This window comes from Elephas maximus, chromosome 19 (assembly GCF_024166365.1).
Source record: "Elephas maximus indicus isolate mEleMax1 chromosome 19, mEleMax1 primary haplotype, whole genome shotgun sequence".
Lineage (NCBI taxonomy): Eukaryota > Metazoa > Chordata > Mammalia > Proboscidea > Elephantidae > Elephas > Elephas maximus.
In genome coordinates, this window is record NC_064837.1 from 70,203,735 (window position 1) to 70,229,000 (window position 25,266).

Below are 25,266 nucleotides of genomic sequence, written 5' to 3' on the forward strand. Positions count from 1 at the left end.
CGCCTGGTTTCGGTTTCCCCGTTGGGCGCCGGATCTGGAGCCCACCCCGCGGGTGGCGGACGGCGGGCGCGGGTCCGGGTGCGCGGGTGGGGAGTACGGAGACCTGGGGGTCTGTGGGTGCAGGGACCCCGGCGTGCGGAGGTGCAGGGGCGGGGGACGGGTGGGTACGGAGTGAGGCGGCCAGGCTTATCCCCGGCCCGGCGACGTTCCCGGAGGACAGGGCCCCCACCCGGCGACTCTGACCCCGGAGGGAGGAGTCGTGCGAGGCCGCACTGCGCCCCGAGTCCCTCGCGGGCACGAATCGCAGCGGCTGATGAGGGAATTGCAAACAGACGCGCTATCTTTATTTCACAGTAATTTTTCGGAAAAAGCAGCAGCGCCGCCCCCGCCCTGGAGGGAGGGGACTCCAGCGCCGCCGGGCTGGGGGCTTAAGGGCAGCGTCGATGCCCAACAGGGCCGCCACCTCCCGGACCCGAGGGTGGGACCCTGAGCGTCACGAGAGGCAGGCGTCCTGGGGGAGGCCGGGAAGGAGAAGGAGCCGGTGCAAAGTAGGGGGCGCCCTGCTCCATCCCCCACGCTCCCCGCCCCTCCTTTTCTTGGGGCGAGTGGGGGAGGGGCTTCGGGTTTTTGGCGCGGTCTGTGGCTGGGACAGAAGGCGAAGGGACAAGTCCGGAAGCTGGTGAACAGGGCGCGTTGGGTACCCGGGCCCCTGAGTTGCCTTCACCCCTGATTTACACCCCACGTGCAGGCAGGGAGCAGTAAGATGCTTCAGCAAAGTCCTGAGACCTGCTCTGGGTTTTCTGGTCTGTGAGGACGGGAGCACTGCAAGCCTCGGGTGGAAAGTGCGAGCCTGGGCATGGAGTCATTGAAGGCGTTTGAGTGAGGGAGTGCCCAGACACGGTGGTGCTGTGGAGGGGAGGCCTGGCCGTGTAAGGCGAAGCAGAGGAACCCCATACCCCAAGTGCACTGTGCCACCTGCCTGCAGTGGAGAACACCCTGAAGGTGGCAGACAGGCCCCTGGGCCACAGAGAGGACAGGGGAGGGGAGGTGTGGCCTCGCACCCAGAGCCCTCCCTGTTACCAGCTGGAATGCCCTGGTGCCACCGGTGGGAGGGGCTGGAGGACTGGAGGCTGGGAAGGAGCTTGGCAGTGCTCCTGAGAGTTCTTGCTCCAAAGCCAAGAGGGGGGCGTGGATCTTTGCAGCCATGGAGACAGCGAATGCCTAGACTGTTAGGCACCCAGAGCCCAATGCCTGTCTCCTCTCGCCCTGGATGGCCGACCTTGGGACAGACTGGCCATGACCCTGACCACAGTTTGATGCCACCCACCACCTAGACCAAGTGGTTGAGGGGAAGAGTGTGGGCTACCTAGATGGCAGCCCCCATTGTTGGGAATCCTAACCTCCAGCTCCCCTACAGCCTCTATTATCAGGAATACTGATTGAAGCCCCAGTTATCAGGAATCCCGACTGCAGCCTGTCTTACAACGAATACTGACCACAGGTCCCCCACCCAGCGCTGTTGTCAGGAACCCAGCCCCGTTAGCCCTGGGGCCCCAGGCTCTGGCTGTGGGTGGTATTTCTGTGTGGCCTGTGTGACTCACTAATCCCCACGTCGGCCTGTGAGCAGGTGCTTCGTCCCCATCCGCTGATGAGTAGCCAAGGCACAGAGAGGTTCAGTGACCCAGGACACACAGCAGGCACCGGGAAGACTTCCATCCAGTTCATTCCAGTTCCAACTTCTGCTAAGAATTTGCATTTCTAAGGATTCCCAGGCAATGCTAATACTGCTGATGAGTGATCAATTCTGAGAAGTCCTAGTAGAGCAGTTGTTCTTGGTTCTGACCCCTAGTAACCCCGTGTGAGACAGAACGAAACACTGCCCGCTCCTGTGCCACCCTCACAGTCATTGTTGTGCTTGAGTCCACTGTTGAAGCCACTGTGTCGGCCCATCTCATTAAGGTCTTCCTCTTTTTCGATCACCCTCTACTTTACCAGGAGTGATGCCCTTCTCCAGGGACTGATCCCCCTTGATAACATGTACAAAGTATGTGAGACATAGTCTCACCATTCTTGCGTCTAATGAGCATTCTAGCTGTACTTCTTCCATGATAGCTTTGTTCATTCTTCTGGCAGTCTACGGTGTATTCGATATTTTTCACCAACACCGTAATTCAAAGGTGTCAATTCTTAGGTTTTCCTTATTCATTGCTCAGCTTTCACAAGCATTTGAGGTGACTGAAAAAGCCATGGCTTGGGTCAGGGGAACCTTAGTCCTTAAAGTGAAATTTTTTCTTTTTAGCACTTTAAAGAGGTCTTTTGCAGCAGATTTGCCCAATGCAATTGCGTTCTTTGATTTCTTGACCACTGCTTCCATGGATATTGATTGTGGGTCCAAGTAAAACGAAATCCTTGGCAACGTCAACCTTGTCTCCGTTTATCATGATATTGTTCGTTGGTCCAGTTGTGAGGATTTTTGTTTTCTTTATGTTGAGGTGCAATCCACACTGAAGGCTGTGGTCTTTGATCTTCATTAGTAAGTGCTTCAAGTCCTCTTCACTTTCAGCAAGCAAGGTTGTGTCATCTGCATAACGCAGGTTGTTAATGAGTCTTCCTCCAATCCTGATGCCCCGTTCTTCTTCATCTAGTCCAGCTTCTTGTATTGTTTGCTCGGCATACAGATTAAGTATGGTGAAAAGATACAACCCTGACACACACCTTTCCTGACTTTGAACCACGCTGTATCCCTTGTTCTATTTGAATGACTGCTGCTTGCTCTATGTACAGGTTCTTCATGAGCACAATTAAGTGTTCTGGAATTCCCACTCTTCACAATGTTATCCATAATTTGTTATGATCCACACAGTCGAATGCCTTTGCATTGTCAATAAAACACAGGTAAACATCTTTCTAGTATTCTCTGTTTTCAGCCAGGATCCCTCTGACATCAAGCCTGCTTGCTGCTGTCAAGCCAATTCCAACATACAGCAACCCTGTAGGACAGAGTAGAACTGCCCCCATAGGGTTTCCAGGGAGCAGCTGGTAGATTCAAACTGCCAACCTTTTGGCTAGCAGCCGAACTTAACCACTAGGACACCAGGGCTCCTCATCTGACATCAGGTTCTCAAAATTTATCATACATAAGAATCACCTGGGGATTTTGTTAAACTGTAGATTTTGATTCAGTGTATCTGAGGTGGAGATGCAAATTCTCAGCAGGGGTTCCAACAGGAAGGAACCAGATTGAAGCCCTGAGCACCAGCTCTGGGCATCAGCAGCAGCTTTCCCCGCAGGGGAGATTGCTGAGGGTTTTGCCCCCATGCACCCCCAGCTCCACTGACACCTGACCCTTCAGCCCTGCTGAGCTGGTTCCCTGAAAGCCTCCGGCCCCGGTCTCAGTGAGAGCCTCAGAGGCAGCGTTGGAGACTGAATGATGGCTGACAGGGCGGCCTAGAGTTCTGGACGCCTGTCCAGGCAGCAGAGGGGGGAAGGGGCAGGGGACAGGTGGGGGATGAATAGTGCTGTGACTGGTGAGGGGCAGGGCTGGGTTTTGATTGGAGCAGTGGGTCGTAGTGGACCAGTGTAATTTCACTTTCTCAGAAAATGAAACTGAAACTGGGCTTGGGTCACGTGATGTGCAGCTTGGTATATAGCTGACTGCCTCGGGGCTCTTGCTTCTAAGTTTGCAGTGGGACGCTGGCCTGGAGGACCCCTTTCCTGCAGTTATGGAGTGTCCTTCCTGCCATCCTGTCTCTAAAAATGAACCCCCCAAATTCTGCAGCCAGTGTGGAGTCAGGCTTCCTGCGGTTCCCAAACCAGGTGAGGCCAGAGGGCGTGGGTGGAGGCACCGTGGGGACCTGCTGGCCAGGGAGAGGGCGGTCAGCCAGTCCCCCCACCCCCCACCACCCCACTGACCCGGAAATGGAGACCAGCCTTTCTGATGGCAAGCATTGTGGCCCAAGGGGCTGGAGCATAGTGAGGGTCTAGAAGAGGCACTTTCAGGAGAAGAATAGGCTTGTCAGCTTCTTTTCCAGAGGCACTGGGGGTCCTGGAAAGCTGTGGCTTTTATTTTTTAATTGCAATTTCATCTCTTAGGAAGGTCTCTTGGCTACCATTTGCCCCTTGGGGGTGAGAAGGGCTGGAATTTTAGAGGATGCCCATGGAAGTGGGGTCCAAGGTGTTACTGTGGAGTGAGGACTTTGCCTGGGCTTGTTTGTAGGTGACAGTGAGGGGTCACCACAGCCCAGGCATTGGGCCCGTGCATGCCTCTGATGATGGGAACGGGAGAGGGGTTGTGTCAGGTGGACTTCACCTGCTGGATGCGGACATGCCATGTTTGTGGTCCATCTTTGGTTCTCTTGGCTTCCATGACCTCAGACAGGCTTCCCACCTGCCTCAAGGCCCTTCTCTGTCTCTTGGGAACCTGGTCTTGCTTCATGGTTGTCAACACCTCCCATCTCTGGGTAGTACCCAAACTCATCTTTTCTCCTGGGCTTCTCACCTAAACTCCAGCCCCTCCTCCTCCTTACCATGTCCAAAGCCAAGCTCCTGTCTCTCCCCAAACCTGCCCCCTCAGGTTCCCGTCCTCCCAAAACAGCAGCAAGCACCCTTCCAGCTCTTGGCCCTCACCATCCTCACCTGCTCACATGCTTTCACGCCCCACATCCAGTTCGTAGAGGTCCCGTCGGCTCCACCATCAGAGCTGACCCAGATCTGACCACTGCCGCTCGTCTACCTCCAGGACCCCTGCAAGAGGTTCCTAATGGGCCTCCTTGCCTCCACCCTGCCCCCTGACACTCGCACACCAGCTGGGGGGGGGTCTTTTAAAAGGAAGATCATGTCCTTCCCCTCCCGGAGCACCCCATTTAACTCAGGCAAGAGCTGGGGTCCTTACATGGCCCACAGATCCTACACAGACTGCCCTCCACTGCCCTCATCTCTGCTGCCCCCCATTGCCCTCCATGTCTGCTGCCCCCCCATTGCCTCGCCGCTGCTGCCCCCAGCTGCCCCCCGCTGCTCCATCTCTGCTGCCCCCCTCTCCTGCCCCCCCTCCCTCCCCCACATCTCCTGGCCCCCCCCTGCTGCTCCCCACCTCTGCCACCCCCACCTCTCTTGCCCCCCACCTCTCCTGCCCCTCACCTCTCCTGCCCCCACCTCTGCTGCTCCCCACCTCTCCCACCCCCACCTCTGCTACCCCCACCTCTGCTACCCCCCACCTCTCGTGCCCCCTCCTGCCCCCACCTCTCCTGCCCCCCAACCTCTCCTGCCCCCACCTCTCCTGCTCCCCACCTCTCCTGCCCCCATCTCTCCTGCCCCCTCCTCTCCTGCCCCCTGCCCCCCACCTCTGCTGCTCCCCACCTCTGCTGCTCCCCACCTCTGCCACCCCCACCTCTGCTGCCCCCCACCCCAGAGCCACTGTCCTTCCTGGACCATGTCAAGTGTGCTCTGACCACGGGGCCTTTGCACTACCTGTTCCCTCTGCCTGGAACAAGGAGCCCTGGTAGTGCAGTGGTTAAGTGCTCGACTGCTAACTGAAAGGTCAGTGGTTGAAACTCACTAGCTGCTCCACAGGAGAAAGGTGTGGCAGTCAGCTTCAATAACGATTTCAGCCTTAGAAGCCCTGTGGGACAGTTCTGCCTGTCCTACAGGGTTGCTATGAGTTGGAATCAACTGGATTGCAACAGGTTTCTTGCCTGGAAGCACCTCTGCCTGGAACTTACCTTCCCCCAGGTAGCAGCACCGCTCCCCCCCCATCTCCTCCTCCTCCAGGAGGCCCACCCTGACCACCCCATTTAAAACCACAACCTGCACCCTTCACCCACTCCCAGCTGCACTTTACCTGGCTGTTTGTCCCCTAGCACTTGACCACACCAGTGTGTGGCTTCATAGCAGAACTTTGTCCCTTGACCTGCTTTTCCCAAGTTCCTTGTAAAGTGCCTGGCACATAGTAAAAGTAGGTGCTCAGAAAATATTTTTCGAGGAATGAAAGCAGGTTGGAGAGAGGACCTGTGTGTGTGCAGAGTCAGTACACCTCATTGGTGCAGGGCTCCTTGCTCACCCATCTTTGGGGACCCTCTGGTGTCACACTTGGTGTTAAGGGGCTGGGGTAGAAGCTAACAGATCCCCTGTGGTTCTTATTTCTGCTCCATTTGCACAGAGCGCTCCTGTTTGAGTGTTCTGGACAGGCTGCAGGAATTAGGAGGCGCTGTGGCTCTCTGTTGTAGCTGTTCTCTTGGTGGGTCTCTGTTTCTGCTCACCTCTGGAGAGGAGCTTTGCTGAGCAGCCAGGCGTGCGGGGTCCAGCTCTCCCCAGGAGCCCATGGCCTCAGTTGTCCCACGGACACAATCAGTTCCTGGTTGTGGTTATCCATTCTTTACTGTTGAGATATTGAGTCATTGTCGCTGAGCTCCTAGTGTCTGCTGGGTCCTGTGAGCCCAGAGCCTTGGCCCGGCCCAGGGTGCCCCTTCTCTGAGGACGGGGGTTATTGTGTGTCCCCAGAAACACACATGCCTTCCTGCTTATCTCTCCCTGGGCTGTGACTCTCATTTTGCAGGAACGGAAAGTGAAACCAAGATGTCAAGGACTTGACTGAAGCAACTGAGATGGACTGGGGACAGTTCCTCTTTCACCCTTTTGTCCATAGGTGTGAGCTGAGCTGGTCCCTTGGGAGTTCGGGTGGAGGACTAGAGAGGCCTCAGGAAGTTCATTTGCCCAGAGCTCCAGGATGCCTGCGTCTTGGTGTGTGCAGGGACCACAGGGATATGGGCATGGAGGGGGTACAGGTGTGCACACAGAGCCCCAGCCACCCCAGGCACAGGTGGAGCGTGGGAGGTGACGACACTTGGGCTGATGTGACAGCGGGGGCTTCAAATGCTCCGACGTGGGGTTCCTTGTAGGGCCAGGAGCAGCAAGGGGTCCTGGGGGTGTTCAAAATGTCTATTAGGTGCCCCTCCACCCAAGCCCCCACTGCTCTGGCCAGTGTTTCAGAGGACCCAAGGTCGAGACCCTTTCTTCTGGAACTGGGTCTGGGCCTCCATCAGCCCTTCTAGTGCCTCCTGGGGGACCCACAGGCCCCCCCCTCCAGCTGGCCAGTGCCCCATCCCATCCATGCCAGGGGCCAGCTAAGCCCAGACCTCCCCAGGGACAGCACCTGTTCTTCCCCTCACTGGCGACCCTGACAGGCAGTCCCTGACTTCCACCAGTGCCACCAACATCACCTCTGAAATCCCCTGGCCAGTCTGGTCTCAGCCTCTGAGCTTCCCCAGTGGCTCTCAGCCTTTACTCAACTCCTGCCAGGACCTTGTGCTTTCCATACTCATTTTCCATTATAAAAACACTCCTTCAAGGAAACTTGAAAAATGCAGAAAATAAAAAAGATATACACTGCCCAGAACCTCCCAGACCCGGTTGCCTTCGAGTCGGTTCCGACTCCTGGGGAATCTGTGTGTCAGAGTAGAACACGCATGCTCCATAGGGTTTTCAGTGGCTGATTTTTTGGCAGTAGATCGCCAGGCCTTCCTTCTCAGGCACTTCTGTGTGGTGTTGGGGAAAAGTTACTAAAAAAAAAAAAAAATCTACCCCCAACCGAGAAAATGTCTCCACAAAAATGAAGAGGAAGAGAAGTTTTAGTATTAAATAAGCCTGAAGCCAGAATGTGATGTATCACGGGAAGGAATCTGGCCTTTTACAGAGATAAAGAAATTAAAAAACAAAACAAACAAAAACTGTAAGCCCATTGCTGTCGAGTCCATTCTGACTCATAGCAACCCTATATGACAGAGTAGAGCTGCCTTATAGGGTTTCCAAGGCTGAAATCTTTAGAGAAGCCAACTGCCACATCTTTCTCCCCTGGAGGGGCTGGTGGGTTTGGACTTTCCACCTTTCAGGTGACAGCCCAGCAGCTTAACCACTGCGAGTTAAGGGGTTACAGCCCGTTGTATTGGCTTTTTCAAAATGAAATTTCTAATTTTCTACTCCCTTTATGGCCTGACACCTGAAGTTCAGGAAAGAGGAGGTCCCTGAGGGAACATCTTTGATTTAAAGAGATGGAGACAGAGAGAGAATTTACAATGCCAGGTTATCTAACGGGAATGCTGAAAGAGCCTCTTCCCTTGTGTTCAGTGGGGAGAATTCAAGCCCGTGCATTTTCAATTTGTATTTGTCCTTACACTGGACTTGGAACCACCTTTTCAGTTAGCACCTGAGTGTGGTCACCTGTTGCACTACCTGGGGACTCCACCCAGGACCTTGTCCCCCTCACCACTGCAGACAGAACCTTCCAGCACCAGGAGCAGGGGCATGGCTCTGCAGGGATTTGTGAGCCAGCACTGGCCGTCTGCAGGGTGAATAACCCAGCTTAAGCGAATCATGTGCAGTGCTTGCCCGTTTTGTTGTAACAGTGATTTGAGGTACACGCGAGGTCACCCTGCCACTCAGCAGTTGGCTGGATTTAGAGTCTGTAAGTCCGCTTTTTTTTTTTTTTAAGTCCGGACACACAGGTGTCTGGATACCTGTGCGTCTGTCCGTCCACCTGCAGGTCTGTTTGAGGATGCTCTGGGGAGCTCACTGCCGCGCAGCATGGGTGGGCAACCGGCACACTGAGGGGCGGTGGCAGTTGGCCCTGATTCAGCCGCTAGTCAGGGTGTTACCGAATGCAGTGGGCCCACTGCTTGTACTCTCGTTAATAATAACTAAGACTCAAGTGGATTTAAAACAGGCATAATTTAATACTTGCAGCGAGTAGGAGACAGGGAGCTCACTCTCAAAGCACTGTCTCCCAGAACAAAGGGCTGAGAGAAGTTTTATACTGTGCAATAAAAGGAAGTTATACGTATTCATTAAACTCATTAAAAAGGGGTTGGGTCCGGCTTTTGGCAGGAAGTGGATGGTGGACCTCTCGCTTCTGAAATGGGTCCAAGTACTATAAAAAAAATAGATGACATAAATCTGGTGATTTGAGTTCCCTGAAACGAGTCTCTCGGTTCCTAAGCAGGGCTCATTATGGGATGGGGACATCCAGCAGGATTCTGGTTTTAGTTGGTTTGCCTGAAAAACAATCCTAAGAGGAACGTGTTAAGAGAAACCTGGTTGAGCTACTGGTTTCCTTATGTCAGGCCTATGCCATATCTTGTTTGCTTTGGAATTTTTTTACAGACCTCAGGACCCCAGACCTGTCTCAAGGGAAGCAGGGACCCCAGGGACCGGCAGGAGTGTCCAATCCGTGCACAGCCTTAGCTGTGAAGCTGTGCCCTGTGCCCCTACGAGGGTTTCTCACATGGAGATGATGACTTGAGCGATTACTGCACTTCTCCAGAAATGAAGTTAGTGGGGGCAGTGCTGTCCATCCCTGGGCTCAAAACCCCTCCCCCACTGGCCTGCTGGGGGACCTGGGCAGATTACTTAACCTCTCTGAGCTTCACTGTTTGCATCTATCAAAGCACGTACCTGGGAGGGTGGTGTGCATATTTAATGGATTAATGTGTGTAAAGTGCTTAAAATCTAGCTGCTGAGGGGTCAACTTGTGGTGACCCAGTGTGTGTCAGAGCAGAACTGAGCTCCATAGTTTTCAGTGGCTGATTTTTTGGAAGTAGATTGCCAGGCCTCTCTTCCAAGGTGCCCTTGAGCAGACTCGAACCTCCAACCTTTTGGTTAGCAGCCAATTGCATTAAATGTGTACACCTCCAAAGTGCTTAGTAAATGCTATTTAAGTGTCTGCTCTTATTGTTCATGAATTCAGCAACTTTCTTCTTTACTCGTTATGACTATAGACATAATTTCTGCTGGTGGTGAATAACCCACATATGACGAGAGCATATGAAATAACCATGAGGTCCCCTGACCTTGGCCCTGGCCCCAGCCCTGCCGCTGGTGCTCTCCACACAATGCTGGGAACTGGCTGGCGTCTCCTTCCCGACGTTTCCTCTACCGGAAGCGTGTACCTGTGTGCGTGTTTCTTGAGGGTAGTGGGGTCGTGACACAGAAACACGCCCTTCACACAGCACTGTTGCAGACTCACTCAGGACTGGCTTTGACATCACTGAGAAGTCTGCAACCGGGCAGGGCCGCCCCAGCCCTTCCCCAGGCATTCATTCACCTGTTGTTCCTAGCTTTGTCCCAACACACGCTGCTGGGCCTCACCGTCAAATGTACATCCTGTCCCAGAGTTCAGAGTTGGGCATGCTGGCCCCAAGGGCTGGTGCCTTTACCAGGAGACCTGTCTTCAGATTGCTCCAGAGAAAGCCTCCCCTAAGCCCTGAGGTCCTCTCCCGCCCCTTCCCAGTTGGGCTCTATCAACCTGGCTGATCACTGCCAATCAGACCGGCAGAAACGGCCTGGGCTGGTTTCACTTTAACTCTCTCATCAGCAGGAAACCCGGCATCTTGTCAGAGATTAACAGGCCTTTGTGTTTCTTTTCCTTTGAATTGCTTGTTGCTTTTCTTTTGGGAAACTTAGTTTTTCTTATTGATTTTTGTAGTCATTAGAGGACTGTGGAAACACTGGTGGCATAGTGGTTAAGTGCTATGGCTGCCAACCAAAAGGTCAGCAGTTCGAATCCGCCAGGTGCTCCTTGGAAACCCTATGGGGCAGTCCTACTCTGTCCTATAGGGTCGCTATGAGTCAGAATTGACCTGATGGCAGCAGGTTTGGTTTTTTGGTTTTAGAGGACTGTAACCCCACTTCCTACAGGCTTGTTCAGCAGAAGGAAGGCCGTGGGCAATAAACATGGGGCTTTGGGCGCGGCGTGCGCAGGGTTCTTGCTGGGTCGCTGACCCTGCCAGCACTGCCCTTCTCCATATGCCAGTTCTTCTTCAGGCTGACTTTCCTTGCGGAGGCAAAATGGTGCAGCAGCCTCCTACCATCAGATCTATGTGTACCCAGCAAGGAGGAGAGAGTTGTTGGTATGTCAGAAATCCAGCAGCCTGCCGCATCCTCTGTGCTTCTTGCTGACTGGCCGACTCTTCAGCCAATCAAGGAGGCCAGGGGGAATGCCAGGCTCTGATAGGATTAGGCTAATTAGGCCCACCCCTCCAGTTGGAGGAGTGGTGACCCCAGAGGCTGGCATGTGTCACGAACTCTGGTCCTGCTTTTGTTTGGGGGCTTTAAGGTTGTGTGTGTGTTGCAGTTTAAAGTGTTCATTATTAATTCTGAATCTCGTTAATGAGATTCATTCAGCAAATGTTTCCTGAGCACCTTGTATGTCCAGACACCGGGGACCCAAGGCGGCTAGGTCCCTGCCTTCCAGAACATACAAGATGGAGAATGGGGGGAGGGACTGCAGGAGGAAGCATCCAGAATAGCGGTGTAGCCCTGGAAAACCTCTGGCATTGGAGAAGGTCTCGAGGTCAGGCCAAGAAGGGTGCCAGGGCCCAAGGGCAGGGTCGGGGAGGGAGGGTTGCTAATCAAGACCTGGGTTGAAAATAGGGGCCCCTGGGAAGGGGTTTAAGATCGGGAAGGGCTACTGGGTCAGGTGTGTATTTTTGAATGATCACTCAGGGTTGTTTGGATGGCAGCTGTACATGGTTGTAAATTGGGGGGCAGACCAGCCTGGGGCTTTGATTAATGTGGGGACTGGGGGCCCCTGAGCCTCTGCTGGGAGATGCTCTGAATGGAGAGGTGCCCACCACTGAGAAGACAGAGCCCTTCTGGTAGGGGTGGAAGGATGACAAGCATCCCTGAGATGCTGAGAGCATCGTCCAGGAGAATATTCTGATCTGGTGGTTGGGAAGTCAGGAGGGAGGGGCTGGACACCTGGCTGGGTGGCTGGGGCTGGGGTCCCAGTCCCCTAGCCCATGGAGCTCCCTCAGGAAGGAGGTCACCTGCTGAGAACAGGAATGGAACCACACTCATCTGAGGTGCCCAGGCAGGACGGCAGGGGTGGGACATGCTGGCATCTGTGGTGAACGCCCGTGCGGAGAATTCTGATGGCCCTTCATGATGTGCACCTGCTCCCCCTGCAGTCTCATCCTTCCTTCCTCTTCCTCTGCAGATCCCCAGACTCACAGCACCGAGGTGGTACAGGCTCCGGAAGGGGAAATGGAGTGTGGGGAGGAACTGAAGGAAGACGGCGGCCCATCCTTGTCCCTGGATTCAGAGACAGTCAATCACTGCTCAAAAGCCTCCTCGACTGTCCAGAGGGTGAGTGGGCATGGGGTGAGTGGGCGTGGGGCGTCTGGAAGCAGCAGCTCCGTCCACTTCCCCACCTGCCCTCGCGCTGCCAGGAAGCAGTTTCCTGCTACAGTTTCATCAGGGGCTGAGCAGGGTAGGCCCTTTGCCCCCTGGCTACAAGTTACCCTCGCTGCTCCATGTCCCCACAGCTTCCTCTTCGGGACAGCCACACCGCACTGCAGCTCTGCTGGCCCTGGAAGTGCCCACCACTGAGCATGGCAATCCCCTGCACACATAGCAGAGCCCTTCCTCCTGTGCCAACCCATTGCAGGATCTGTGGGTTTCAGCCCCTCTGGGTCTCCACTTTCCTCTCCTTCCATTCTCCTACCTGACCCCCCTACACTGTGTGTCTCTCAGAAGCTGGGGCTGGACTGGGTGGGGGTACCTCAGCTTCAGCTGCTTGTGTGCCCAGCTCTTCTATGGGTCTCTTTGCTTTGGTGGTGGAGCCCTGAGGGGCCTGCAGCTACAAGTACATGGGCTCTGGAGAGATGCTGCTGGCTGCAGATGCCAGAACCCTGGGGACAGGGTGAGGCAGAGTCCTATTCTGTTCCCCTGTGACCTCAAACAGGCCTTGTCCTCCTTAGACACCAACAGATAGAATGTCTCTGACTAAGGAGCGAATGGGAGCTCCAGGTGAGGTTGCCAGGGGCCATTCCTGGATAGTTCAGGGAGAGGAGCCCTCTGTGTTGTTGAGACCAGGCATTGTTTCTGGCCCCCAGGTTTCTTACTGGACGCTGAGAACAGGAAGTTGCCTTCCCTGTCTGTGCTTGGGCTGGTTTTCTGCCTGTTCCGCAGTTGTTCATTCTGGGTGGTGCTTGGTGGCTGGGCTGGGGTGGGGGATGATACAGTAGGCCTCACTGTGCTCTGTTGATGTGTGTGAGTATGTGTGTCTGTGTTTGCTTGAGTGTGTCTATGCGAGTTTGCATATCTGCATTTGTATGTGTGTGTCTGCGTTCGTGTGTGTCTCTGTGTGTGTCTCTGTGGGTGTCTGCATTTGCATGAGTGTGTGTTTCTGTGTGAGTGTGTGTGTGTGATTTTGTGTCAGTGTTTATATGTGTGTTTGTGAGTGTGTCTGCATTTGTGATGTGTGTGTGTCTGTGTTTGCATGAGTGTGTCTATGTGTTTCTGTGTGAGTGTGTGTGTCCTCCTCCATGGAGAGTAATCCTGTCCCAAGTGGGGATGGCCAACCCTAAGTCTCAGCCAAGTAGGACACTGAAAGTTTGGCAGATCGTTGAAATGATACCACTAAGGAAATACACCATTAAGAAATGTACATGGCACATGAAACGATGTTGAGCCCAATCAGATTAAAAAAAATAACTAAATAAGATTAGTTTGGGTTTTTGTTTAAAAAAAAAAAAGATTAAAAAAAATAAGATTAGTTTGGGTTTTTGTTTTTGAACTTTGAGAGTGTAAGTTTAAGGTCTTTTGGAAGGAAAAAAATGGGCAAGAGTAACTAAGAAAAGTGTTTTTAAAAAGTCTGAAGGTGGGCCTTGCCATATCACATTAAACAAAAACATGTTACAAAGCCAAAGCCACAGTAATTATTGGAATCCTGGATAATCAGTGTTGTCAAATTGACCACCCTGAAGTGGCTCCCAGTGTGTATAGAGACATTTGGAGAAAATATCCATGAATATTTATCTGACCTCTGGATGGGGGAAGAGTTTCTAGTAATTAAAGCAAAGAAAAATCCAGAAACAAGAGATTGATATATTTGACTCTAGAAAACAAATCATAAAAGAATTGAAAACCTCGTAGCATATGATAAGCACGAGTGAAGCGCAAACAATCTAGGAGAAATGTATGTAGTATATTTATATTTACATAAAAATATTTTTATCAAAGAGCAAGTAGCCTCAATATGTCAAAAGCTCTTAGAAATCAAGGAGGAAGTCACAACCAAGCCAACAGAAGAATGGACCAATGCAGACATAGTTTACAACAGAGATGATATAAATGATCCGTGAACGTATAAAGTGTTCCAGCTTTGATATCAAACATTGGAAATTAAAAGAGGCACAAAGTATCCTATCAAAGGGTTGTTCTAGGGTTGGCATTTGCAGTGTTGGGGGAGGGTACGCAATGGCGTATTATTCAGCCATAGAAAAGGAATAAAGCATGGACACATGCTATGACATAGATGAACCTGGAAAACATTATGCTGAGTGAAAGAAGCCCTATGGAAAAGGCCACACCTTAGAGGAGTCCATTTAGATGAAATATCCAGAAGAGTTAAATCCATTGAGGCAGAAAGCAGATTTGTGGTTCCCTATGCAAACTGCATGGAAGCAGCCGTCAGGAAATCAAACGACGCATCACATTAGACAAATCCACAAAGAACCTCTTTAAAGTGTGAAAAAGCAAAGTCGTCACTTTGAGGACTACGGTGCGCCTGACCCAAGCATGGTCTTTCCCATCCCCTCGTATGCATGTGAACGCTGGACAATGAACAAGAAGACCCAAGAAGAACTGACGCCTTTGAATTATGGTGTTGGCGAAGAATGATGAACATACCGCAGACTGCCAGAAGAATGAAAACATAAGTTTTGGAGGGCGTACAGCCAGAGTGCTCCTTAGCAGCAAGGATAGCGAGACTTCAACTTGCTCACTTTGCATACGTACGTCATCAGGAGGGACCAGTCCCTGGAGAGGACATCATGCTTGGTAGAGAGTTGATGAGAAAGAGGGACACCCTCAGTGAGATGGATTGACACAACAACCACAACAACAGACTCAAACACACCAACTATCGTGAAGACGGCACAGGACCGGACGACGTTTCGTTCTGTTGTACACAAGGTCCCGTGAGTCAGAGCTGACTCAACGGCAACTTAACAACAACAAGCAACCTAAGAGGTTGCTGGGGGAGGGAGGATAGGGCGATGCCTGCTAATGGGTCCAAGGTATCGTTCTGGGATGACGACAGTGTTTTGGATCTAGGCAGAAGCGATGGTTACACAGCATTGTGAAGGTCCTATATGCTACTGAATGGAATACTTAAAAGTAGTCAATTTTATGTTATATGGATTTCACTTCAATTTAAAAAACTCTGTACAGCATTGTCACAAAAGGAGATTTAAAAGTAAATATGCTTCAACACCCACAACCACCCATGCAAGTAAACAGGAGTGGAGGGCAGGCGTGAGTGGTGACAGAGCTATCCCCGGTGACTGGCTCATGGGGCTTCTGTGTGCATTCCAGATGCCTGTAGGGACATGTGGTGCTTATCAGAAAGCAGTGCAGGCCAAATTAAAGAAGACCTAAATATTGGAAAGATGTCCTGCTCTGCCCTTCCCGCCCTGAGCCCTCTGAGCCTCGGTTTCCTCCTTAGCCAGGAGAGCAGCCTGGGGACCGACCTTCTGAGAGTGGTGGCAGGAGGGCAGGAGCCCCTACCAGACCATGCCTGGTCCTCTGTGCTGCCCCTGGGGTGCCCTGTGCTGCCCTGGCGTGCCCAGGAGGCTCTGGGTGTCCATGGCTCCACCTGGGGTACCTGGCTGACCTGCTCCTTCTGGGCTGTCTCCCCAGCTGCATCTGTGTTCACAGCACTAGCCCAGGCATTTGGAGGAGGCCCTTGGAACTGGAACCCCTGGCCATACTGGTAAAGAAAGTGTACCTGTGAAGGTGTACCTGCTGGCTGGGAGTAGGCTCTGGCCTCAGCGGTCCTTCTCTTGCTCTGATTTGCCGTGCTCTGGTGAAAACCGGGGACCCTCCTGCCTGCCGGCTCTCGAGTAGACTGGCCAGCCAGGGCCTTGGCTGAGAGGAAGCAGTCCCTGAGTTGGGGATCAGGGACCATGGAAGCCTTGCCCTGTCTGAAGGAGTCTTGTTTCAACAGGGAGTTGCTTCAGAGGTTTTCGATGAGTGGGAAGTTGGTGTTTATCCTCCCAGCAAGAGAAGAAATGTGGATCCAAGCCCGTTTGAGGTCACCAGCACCTCTTCTGCAGACTCTCAGCAGGTAGTTTGCATAGATAGTTGGACAAATGCCTCCCTGTAGGCCCTACATGCAAACTGAGATCAACTTGAGGTCAACTCCTGTCTTAGTGTTCTCTAGAGAAACAACCAGTGACAGCGAAAGAGACAGACAGACAGACAGACGACAGACGGAGAATTTATTTTAAGGAATCGGCTCATGCAATTGTGCGGGACTGGCAAGGTCAAAGTCCGTAGGTCAGGTGACAGGCTGGAGACTCCTGCAGACTTGTGTCCCAGAACCTATAGGTCAGGCAACAAGAAGAAAGAAGAATGAGGGACTTCTGGCAAAATGCCTGTTTAACATCTGGAGACAGAACATACCCAAGGGAAACTCCCTTTTTGCTCTTAAGGCCTTCAGCTGATTGGATGAGCCCACCCACATTAGGGAAAGGGTAAATTGCCTTACCTGAGATCATCAGATTTAATCACATATAACTACTTCGTAATGGCATCTAGACTCGTGTTTGGCCAGACACTGGCTACCGTCACCGAGCCACGTGGGCACACAATTGACCAGCACATGGTTTCTGACTCTTCTGGAAGGCTGAGAGGATTGGCCTTTGTTGGGCTGAACCTGCAGTGCCAATTTAGGTCCAGACTCTGAGGTCGTTTGTTCACGTTAAGTTTCCACTTTATTCGTTGTGTGTGCCTCCCTGTTTCCTCCCCCATCTGTATTCCTTGTGAAACCATCTCCTCTGGCATGTGGGGAGGCTTACCTGGCTGAAGCCCCACAAACAACCCAGAAATTCTTTCCATGGAAGAAAGCAGGGGAGCCGCAGGGGCTGAGGACCCAGCTGGTGGAGGCTGAGTCCCTGATGGGGGGTGCTTAGAGAGGTCCCCGAGTCACCAGCTGTGGTCATGGCTTCGGTTACTGCCAGATGTTCTAACCACCTGATGTGGTAGAAGCCCTGGTAGTTGAGTCTCTGGTTTCTGGATGTTCAAATCCTGACACCATTCATTTGCTGCAGCATTTAGATGTATTATAGGGGTCACTGGTAACGTCAGAAAGCTAGTTCATGTATGCAATGGAAGCGCTTTTGCTTCAGAGAGGAGAAGCCAGGAGGCTTCCTGCATTGCAGCCGGGTGATGCTTGTAATTGGTTTTCACTCTTACCTTTTAGAGAGTAAAGGAGCCCTGGTGGCACAGTGGTTAAGTGCTAGGCTGCTAACTGAAAGACTGGCAGTTGGAACCCACCATCCGCTCCACAGGAGAAAGATATGGCAGTCGGCTTTCGTAAAGATCGCAGCCTTAGAAACCCTATGGGGCAGTTCTACTCTGTCCTCTAGGGTCACTAGGAGTCAGAACCAACGTGACAGCAATGGGCTTGGTCTTGGTTTTAATCTTTACAGAAGGAGCCCGGGTTGTACAGTGATCAAGTGCTAGGCTGCTAACTGAAAGGTCAGAGGTCCAGTAAGAGGGCTGTTTATTCATTTAACAAAGATTTGTTGAGCAGCTGCTGCACCAGGTGGCAGTGAGACCAGGAGTGGAAGGCACAGAACCAGGTGTGGCCTTGCCTTTGGGGGTTGGCTTGTTCCTTGGATGACTGCTGTTTCACTTGGTTAAATACAGGGACTTTGATGCAGGTGCTGGAGGGGGGTGGAGAGGCCACTCATGGGAGCAACAAAAAAGCAAAAGGCCGTCTGCAAAATAAAGGTGTGGGACCTATGAGGACGGAGCGCCAGGATTTTATAAACGGGCATAAAAGAAGCCCCAAGTCCATGGAGAAAGCGGCTGTTGCCCAGCAGGGAAAGGGGAGATTTACTAACTGAGGATGTCGGGATTAGCCAGTTCATGTGTAGAAGTGGGATAGCTCTGCACAGGTTTTGTTCTGTGCTTCGGAAGTTGAAAGAAAGATCCTGAAGTTCATCTGCAGTGTGAATTGGTGAGAACACCTATGCAGGGCGTGGATCTGCAGTGTGAGTTGGTGGGAACACCTATGCAGAGCATGGATCTGCAGTGTGAATTGGTGAGAACACCTATGCAGGGCGTGGATCTGCAGTGTGAGTTGGTGGGAACACCTATGCAGAGCATGGACAGGAGGAAACTGAATGGGAGGATTGGTAGTAAAGATACAAGCCTGCAGTGAGGGAACCAGTCTGACGGGGTGAATGACATATCACTGGGGTCAGAAGGTCTCCATGTGAGCAGATAGGACAATTTAGCACACGATTAAGGTAGCAGAATAAGATCAGTGGGTAAAAGTTGATATATTAAGTAAGGGGGTGTTTAAACCACTTACCATTTGCAAAAAAACTAAAGTTAGATTCCCAACCCATACTAAACACTAAAATAAGTACCAGGTGGATTAAATACTTTCATGTCATCTCTATAGTGCAGGTTGTTAATCAGTTTGCCTCCAGTCCTGATGCCCTGTTCTTCTTCATATAGTCCAGCTTCTCAGATTATTTGCTCAGCATACAGACTGACTAGGTATGGTGAAAGGATACAACCCTGACGCACACCTTTCCTGACTTTAAACCATGCGGTATCCCCTTGTTCTGTTTGAATGACTGCCTCCTGATCCATGTACAGGTTCCTCATGAGCACAATTAAGTGTTTTGGAATTCCCATTCTCTGCACTGTAATCCATAATTTATGGTCCAGTAGAGTAAATCTGAGATATAAAGTTTGTGTTTCTTTTTCTGTTTAGAGGAAGAGGAAGAAAAACAAAAAGAAGAAGCAGCAGAGGCCATTCACTTCCGATGAGCTGGACTCTTTGCCCCTGACCCCCTCAGCCCCAAGTAGCCTGAGCTCTCTTGAACACCCCGGGTCCATGGACCTGGCCCTGCAAAGAAACCAAGATCAGCAGGATGGTGTGAGCAGCCAGCCCCAGGCCGGAGGTGCTGAAGCCAGGTGTGATCAGAATAGTGTGAGGGGCCAGCCCCTGGCCAGCGGTGCTGATGCCCGGTGTGACCAGGGCCCACCCAGCCCGGAGGTTAGAAGCCAGAATGTGGGCCTTGGGATGACACAGATGGAGGGGGATGGTCCCATAGGGCTCCTCAGGGACTTGGCAAAGGCCAGCATTCACCCTCTGCAGGGTCAGACTGGTGTAGGAGAAGCAGCCACCAGAGGAAAGTCCCAGATGAGTGCTGAGTCCCAGGGCCAGGACTCCTCCAGCCCCACTCAGGAGGGGGCTGGCCTCCCCAAAGCTGCCCCTGAAAGCCCTGTGGATAAAGACACTGCCCAGACATTCGGATTGCCAGAGTCACAAGGGGACCATGCAGAGCCCAGGGAAGGGGCCCAGACCACCACGGAGCAGACGGGAGCTCCAGCTTCTCAGGTGAGCTGTGAGATAAAGCAATGGCCAGGGCCCTCGCGGGTGTTGCTCTGTGTGGGGTTCTGAGTCGTTCCTCCATCTGGGGGGTCGTTCCCTCACACCTGCTCCCCAGGGCTGGGGGGTGGTGCTTTCACAGGAAGGGGTGGCTTCTCCAGCCTGTAACTGGGGCTGTAACGGGTGCTGACCCTAAGCCACAGAGTCAGTCTCCCTGCTACACTTTGTCCCCTGGCTCTGATGTTTGGGGTCTTTATTACTTCCAGGCCAGTGATGCCCCAGCTGAGCCAGCCCGTGATGTACAAAGGGCAGGGAAGGATGGTGAGAAGTCAAAGAAGGAGAAGCTGCCGCCAACAAGTGTTCCTGCTTCCAGAGAACATGGCCAGGTCAGTGTCTCGTCCCTGCTTCCTCCTGAGCTGGCCTCCCTCCTGCCCTGCCCAAGACAGCTCCTTGGGCCTCCTCCTCCCCAGCTCCTGTCACTAATGTTGTCAGATGTGTAGTAAGTGCCCGGAGAAGGCACTGCCCTCCAAGAGCTCATCTTCTGCAGGGAAGAAGATGGGAGAGGAGGTCAGGCAGCGAGAAGTGCAGTGGAGATGCAGAGGGTGGGGGGTGGGTGATGGACGGAAGGCGGCTCCTTTAGCCAGAGTGGCCAAGGAAGGCCTCTTTGAGGAGGTGGTGTGGAGCAGAGGCCTGAGTGGGTGACAGTGTCCCAGGTGCAAAGGCCCTGAGGTAGGGTGTGACTGGGTAGCTTGTGGTCGGCCTCTTTGGGAGCAGCAAGGCAGCCGGTGCCCCAGGAGCGAGTACGGGGAAGGGTGGGTGCTGAGGAGGTTGGAGGCTCAGTGAATGGCCTGGCAGCCACAGAGGGTGTGAGCAGAGACACAATGGGGTCACACTGGCTGCTGTAGGGGAAACGTGGATGCTGGTCTTAGAAGCTGTGGTTTGATTATGTGTTCCAGGAAGCTAAGACCAAAGACAAAATGGCTCTTCCTGGTGGGAAAGCAGGTGAGAGCAAGAAAGCCCAGCCAGAAGACCAGAAGAAGCCGGAAGAGGATGGCAGAACTTATCCTGCGTCAGTGAAAAATGCCAAGGGGCAGAGGACCCAGAGTGCGTGTGCACGTGACGTGGAGAGGTAGGGTGCAACCCTGGCACAGGGCAGCTGGGGATAGCCACCCTGGGAGCCAGGCATGTGCCCCCCCATGCTGAGGGTGACCAGGGGCCCGCAGCTCCGAGAGGGGCTCCTCCTGACTCTTGGCTAGTGTAGCTTTGGAGAAAATGGAACCCATGCCAACTCCTTGTTTTTTCCTTGCTCAATAACATGGTGCCTGGGTCCTGGAGCCACCTGGGCCTTTCAGAGATGCTGTCAGGCTCCTGCTCCAAGCCAGCCCCACCCAGCACTGCCCCCAGCCCTTTGGAGACAGCCCCAGTTTGCTCTCCACCCTCTGCATCTGCCTTCCTCCTCCACATTAGACAAGGGTGATGACACTTTGCGAGGTCGTGTGTTAACGCACTTTACTGAAACAAGGAACCTGCCCGGCCCAGGCTGTGCCAGATGCCCCTGGGTAGGTTTTTAGCAGCAAGGAGCATGTTCCAGGGCAACAAAGAGCCAGGTAGGAGGCTGCTTCCGGCTGCCCCTTTGTCACTGACATGAGAATGTGACCCCAAGTATCTCCCCTCCCCCCTCCCCTGGGCTGACACCTACGCCTGCTCGTGGGGTTATTTGGTCACTAGTTCTGTAAACATTTTGCAGTCACTCTAAAAACAAAACAAGGACTCTGTGTGTGTGCATGTGTGTCAAGTCCCTGGGTGGTGCTCAGCTGTTACATAAGCGCTCAACTACTAACTGTAAGGCTGGTGGTTTGAACCCACCCAGAGACACCTCACAAGAAAGGTCTGGCCATCTACATCACTGCCTGGAAAACCCTATGGAGCAGTTCTCCTCTGCACACAGGGGATTGCCATGACTCTGAATAGAGCTGACAGTAACTGGTTGGCATACATGTGTTGGCGAGCATCTGTGTGTGTGTGTAAGTGTGCATGCCTTGTGGATAGATAGATTTAGCTATAACTCTTGTTTCTCTTCGGGCTACTCTAGCACGCTGAGTCCTGGTGAAGGGATCACGGTGTGCTTCCATGCAATCGTCTCTAAACATTTCTCATTCAACCCTAACCAACATCGAGTGTTCATCAGGGGAGGAGAAGAGTTTGGAAAGCCAAAATGGAACCGGGTCGTCTGTGAGATGAGCTATACCAAGTGAGTGCTCGTAGGGTTACTAGTAGTAGTATTACTATCACTAGCTCCACAAGGAAAAGCGTATAACGTTCAACTTTTGAAATGTAGTTAAATAATAATTTTTATGGATAAGTTAATTACATTCTTCCGCTTTGAGACAATGCATATTTCAAACAAATATTCCCTGTTGTGCATTACTGTGTTGTTTGTCACTGTGGCCCTTTTTTCTCAGCCTGTCTAGAAACTGGGTCTTGTTCTAGAAGCATTCTCTCAGTGGCCATTGGTGTGTAGCTTTGGGTGTGTACTGCGTGCTGTTTGACAAGGACTAAAGTTTCCCAGGTAGGACTTCCAATAACTGGCTGACATCGTGTTTATGCAGAGACTTGGGTGAACACGGATCCCTCATTGAAGGCACGGCCTTCATTTCCAAGCAGAACCTGGATAAGCCCATTCCTTACAAGTATGTCATTGCTTGCAACAAGGAGCAGTACGAGTTCATCTACAAGCCTCAGCAGAAGGAAGGAGAGCATGTCAACCGTTGTCTGTACATCAGATCTTCACTCCTGGACTCAGGAGGTAATTCACCCACAGGGCTCCCCGACCGAAGCCTAGGAATACAGTATCCAGCCTCAGTGCTCTGTCCTGGGTCTACCCCACCCCAGCCTCTAGTTTAATAGATTGAGTTTGGAAGCATGGCTCTGACCATGAAGGACGAGTTGGCCTCACCTTTTAGCCCACTTGCACCAGGAAACAGGGAGCCGGATTTTCAGTAAAGGGAAAGGAGAGGAACAAAGCAGCCGGGAAGTGAGAAGGGACAGGGCTGGGGGATGGCGATGCAGCAGGGCCCATGGGCACAGCCAATGCCTTCACCAGGTTCACAGGACAGGAGAAGTGAAAATAGGAGGCTGCTGGGACTGCCCCTGTCCCGAGAGATTTCCAGATGGAGACACAGACAGACCACAAGGGGAAAGGACAAAGCCCCTGGCTCGCTCGTTATCACCATTGCCACCCCCTCCACTCGATTTGCATCCTCTGTTCTCTGTTTTCCCTTTTTGCCTACCTCTAATTCTTTTCTTTACCTTTTTGGGCTCTGTTTTCATTTACTGCATGCTGTTTGTGAGTGTATGTGTGTTCTATACGTATCACCTGTATGGATTCTACTCTGAGGAACGTGCGAAGATCTTCAGTGTCATCTAGTACCTGCTTTGTCTTTATAAATATTCCCTGTGTTCTTGGGAAGAATGGGTAATCCAGTAGGTGGACTGGAAAGTTCTGTGTATATCTATTAAATAAAGCCTATTTAATATTAAATCCTTTCTGAAAAATCTTCATCTGTTAACTTTTGAAAAGTATCAAAGTCTGTTCCTAAGATTGCACACTTTGATACTGGTCAGTGTGAGCTGTGTGTCTCTAGAAGCTCTGCCAGTAGGAGTGTGGTCTTTAGAACTTCTTGGTAGATTGTACCTGTATCTGTTGGGTTTGATCGGGTTTTTTGAGCAGGAAGGAGTTCAGTACAGGGAAGTGATGGGAGGGCTACTGTGAAGGCCAGGGGAGACTTCTGCTAGATTCCAGAGTGTTGGGGAGCCACTACCTGTGGTCAGGTGAGGAAGTGCAGAGGCCACTGTGCGGCCCCAGCTGCTGACAATGTCAAGGCAGGTGACTTGGGAGCAGAGTCTGGAAGGCGCTGCAAACCTCACATCTTCCAAAGCCCCACATCTATCTCCTATCTTTCTACATTTTAATTCTACATATGTTATAAATTCCACAGTACATTGTTATTTTTGTTTAAGCAGTCAATTATCTTTTAAGACATTTTTAGAAAGAAAAATCTTATAGCTTTTCCTGTTTATTTACCAATTCTGGTCCTCTTTATTCCTTTCTTTAGATCCATATTTGCACCTGGTATCATTTGTCTTCTGACTGAAGGACTTCCTAAAGCACTTTGTTTTTGTTTTTTAGAATATGAGTCTTCTGGTGATGAATTATTCCAACTTTTTTATGTCTGCAAAAGTTTTTATTTCCCATTCGTTTCTGAAAGTTATTTTCACTAGATGTAGAATTCTAGTTTGACAGTGGTTTTTCCTTTTAATGCTGTAAAGATGGTGTTTCACTGTCTTCTCTGCTCACATTGTCTCCAGCAAGGAGTGTGCTGTCACCTTTCTCTTTGTCCCTCTGTCCATAATGTGTCTTTTTGTCTCAGGCTTCTTTTTATGTTTCCTCTGTATCACTGGCTTTGAGAGTTTATTTATGTTGTTTTCCTCGTACTTGAGGTTTTTGAGGTCCATCAATATGTGGGTTTATAGTTTTCATTAAATTTAGGATTTTTTTGGCCATTGTTATGGACCAAATTGTGTCCCCCCAAAATAAGTGTTGTAAATCCTAACCTCTGTGCCTGTGGTTATAATCCCATCTGGGAACGGGTTGTTTTTGTTTGCCGGTGCGGCAGGAATAGCATAGAGTGTCTCTTGAGTCAATCTCTTTTGAGATATAAAAGAGATTAAATGAAAGCCAGCAAGCAGAGATGAGGGAATAGAGACACCAAGCCACGTGAAGATCGCCCAGGAGCAGAAGTTCAAAGACAGAAGGACCTTCCTTCAGAACCGACAGAAAGAGAAAGGCTTCCTCTAGAGCCAGGGCCCTGAATTCAGACCTCTAGCCTCCTAAACTGTGAGAAAATAAGTTTCTGTTTGCTAAGGCGACTCACTTGTGCTATTTCCATTATAGCAGCACTAGATAACTCAGATTATCAAATATTTTTGTCCCCCCACTTTGGGATTCCAATCACACGTGTATTAGGCCACTTGAAGTTGTCCCACAGTTCCCTGATGCTCTTTAATTTTTTTTTTGGTCCTTTTCCTCTGTGCGTTTAATTTTGGCTTGTTTTTATGGCTAGTGTTTTCCCTGCAATGTCTAACCTGCCGTCTGTATCATCCAGTGTAGTTTTCATCTCACGCTTTGTAGTTTAATCTCGGGAAGTTTTATTTGGGTCTTTTTTTATATCCTCCATGTCTGTACTTAACATATTCTGTCCTTTCCTCAGCTTTTTCAAAATACAGTTATAAAAACTGCTTTAGTGGCTTGATCTGCGTATCATAACGTCTGTGTCATTTCGGGCTTGGTTTCTTTTGCTTGCTATGTCCCTTTATTACGTGTCATATTTTCCGGCTTCTTTGCATGCCTGATCATTTATTATTAAATGGCAGACATGGTGAATTTTTTTTTGGTGCCGGATATTTGCTCATTTCTATAAACACTCTTTGTTCCAGGATACAGTTAACTAATTTGGAAAGCATTTGACACCTTTAGGTTTTGCCTTCAGGATTCGTCGGGTGGAACCAGAGCGTCATTTAGTCTGGGGCAAGACTCTTCCGAGTACTCTACCCGTTGCCCCGGGGATTATGAGGTTTTCCCGTCTGGCCGGTGGGAACATGTACTACTCCCAGCCCTGAGTGAGCACTGGGTACTGTTCACTCTAATCCTTCTCAGGTTCTTTCCCTGACCTCAGGTACTTCCCTCACATACGTGCAGATCAGTACTCTGCTGAATACTTGGGAGGTACCCTCCACAGACGCCCAAGGCTTGCTCTCAACGTGACTCTTTTCTCTCTGGTACTCTGCCGTGCCACTTCTAG

At 51.4% G+C, this 25,266-nt stretch overlaps 1 protein-coding gene across 5 annotated transcripts in view; it reads left to right on the plus strand.

Moving 5' to 3' along the window:
• Positions 1–3,634: 3,634 nt before the first annotated feature.
• RNF213 (ring finger protein 213) overlaps positions 3,635–25,266 on the plus strand; it is a 135,679-nt gene continuing 114,047 nt past the window's right edge. For 3 of the 5 annotated variants that reach the window (XR_007514234.1, XM_049861496.1, XM_049861497.1), the window contains exons 1-8: positions 3,635–3,816; positions 11,984–12,132; positions 15,998–16,117; positions 18,785–19,414; positions 19,672–19,791; positions 20,362–20,534; positions 21,498–21,656; positions 22,015–22,211. Coding sequence is in view for 4 of the 5 variants with exons in the window: in XM_049861496.1 (XP_049717453.1) it covers positions 3,723–3,816; positions 11,984–12,132; positions 15,998–16,117; positions 18,785–19,414; positions 19,672–19,791; positions 20,362–20,534; positions 21,498–21,656; positions 22,015–22,211 (1,642 nt within the window). In the remaining variant the exon portion in view is untranslated. The remainder of the gene's footprint in view (positions 3,817–11,983; positions 12,133–15,997; positions 16,118–18,784; positions 19,415–19,671; positions 19,792–20,361; positions 20,535–21,497; positions 21,657–22,014; positions 22,212–25,266) is intronic. The other 2 variants (XM_049861498.1, XM_049861500.1) reach the window with 2 other exon arrangements.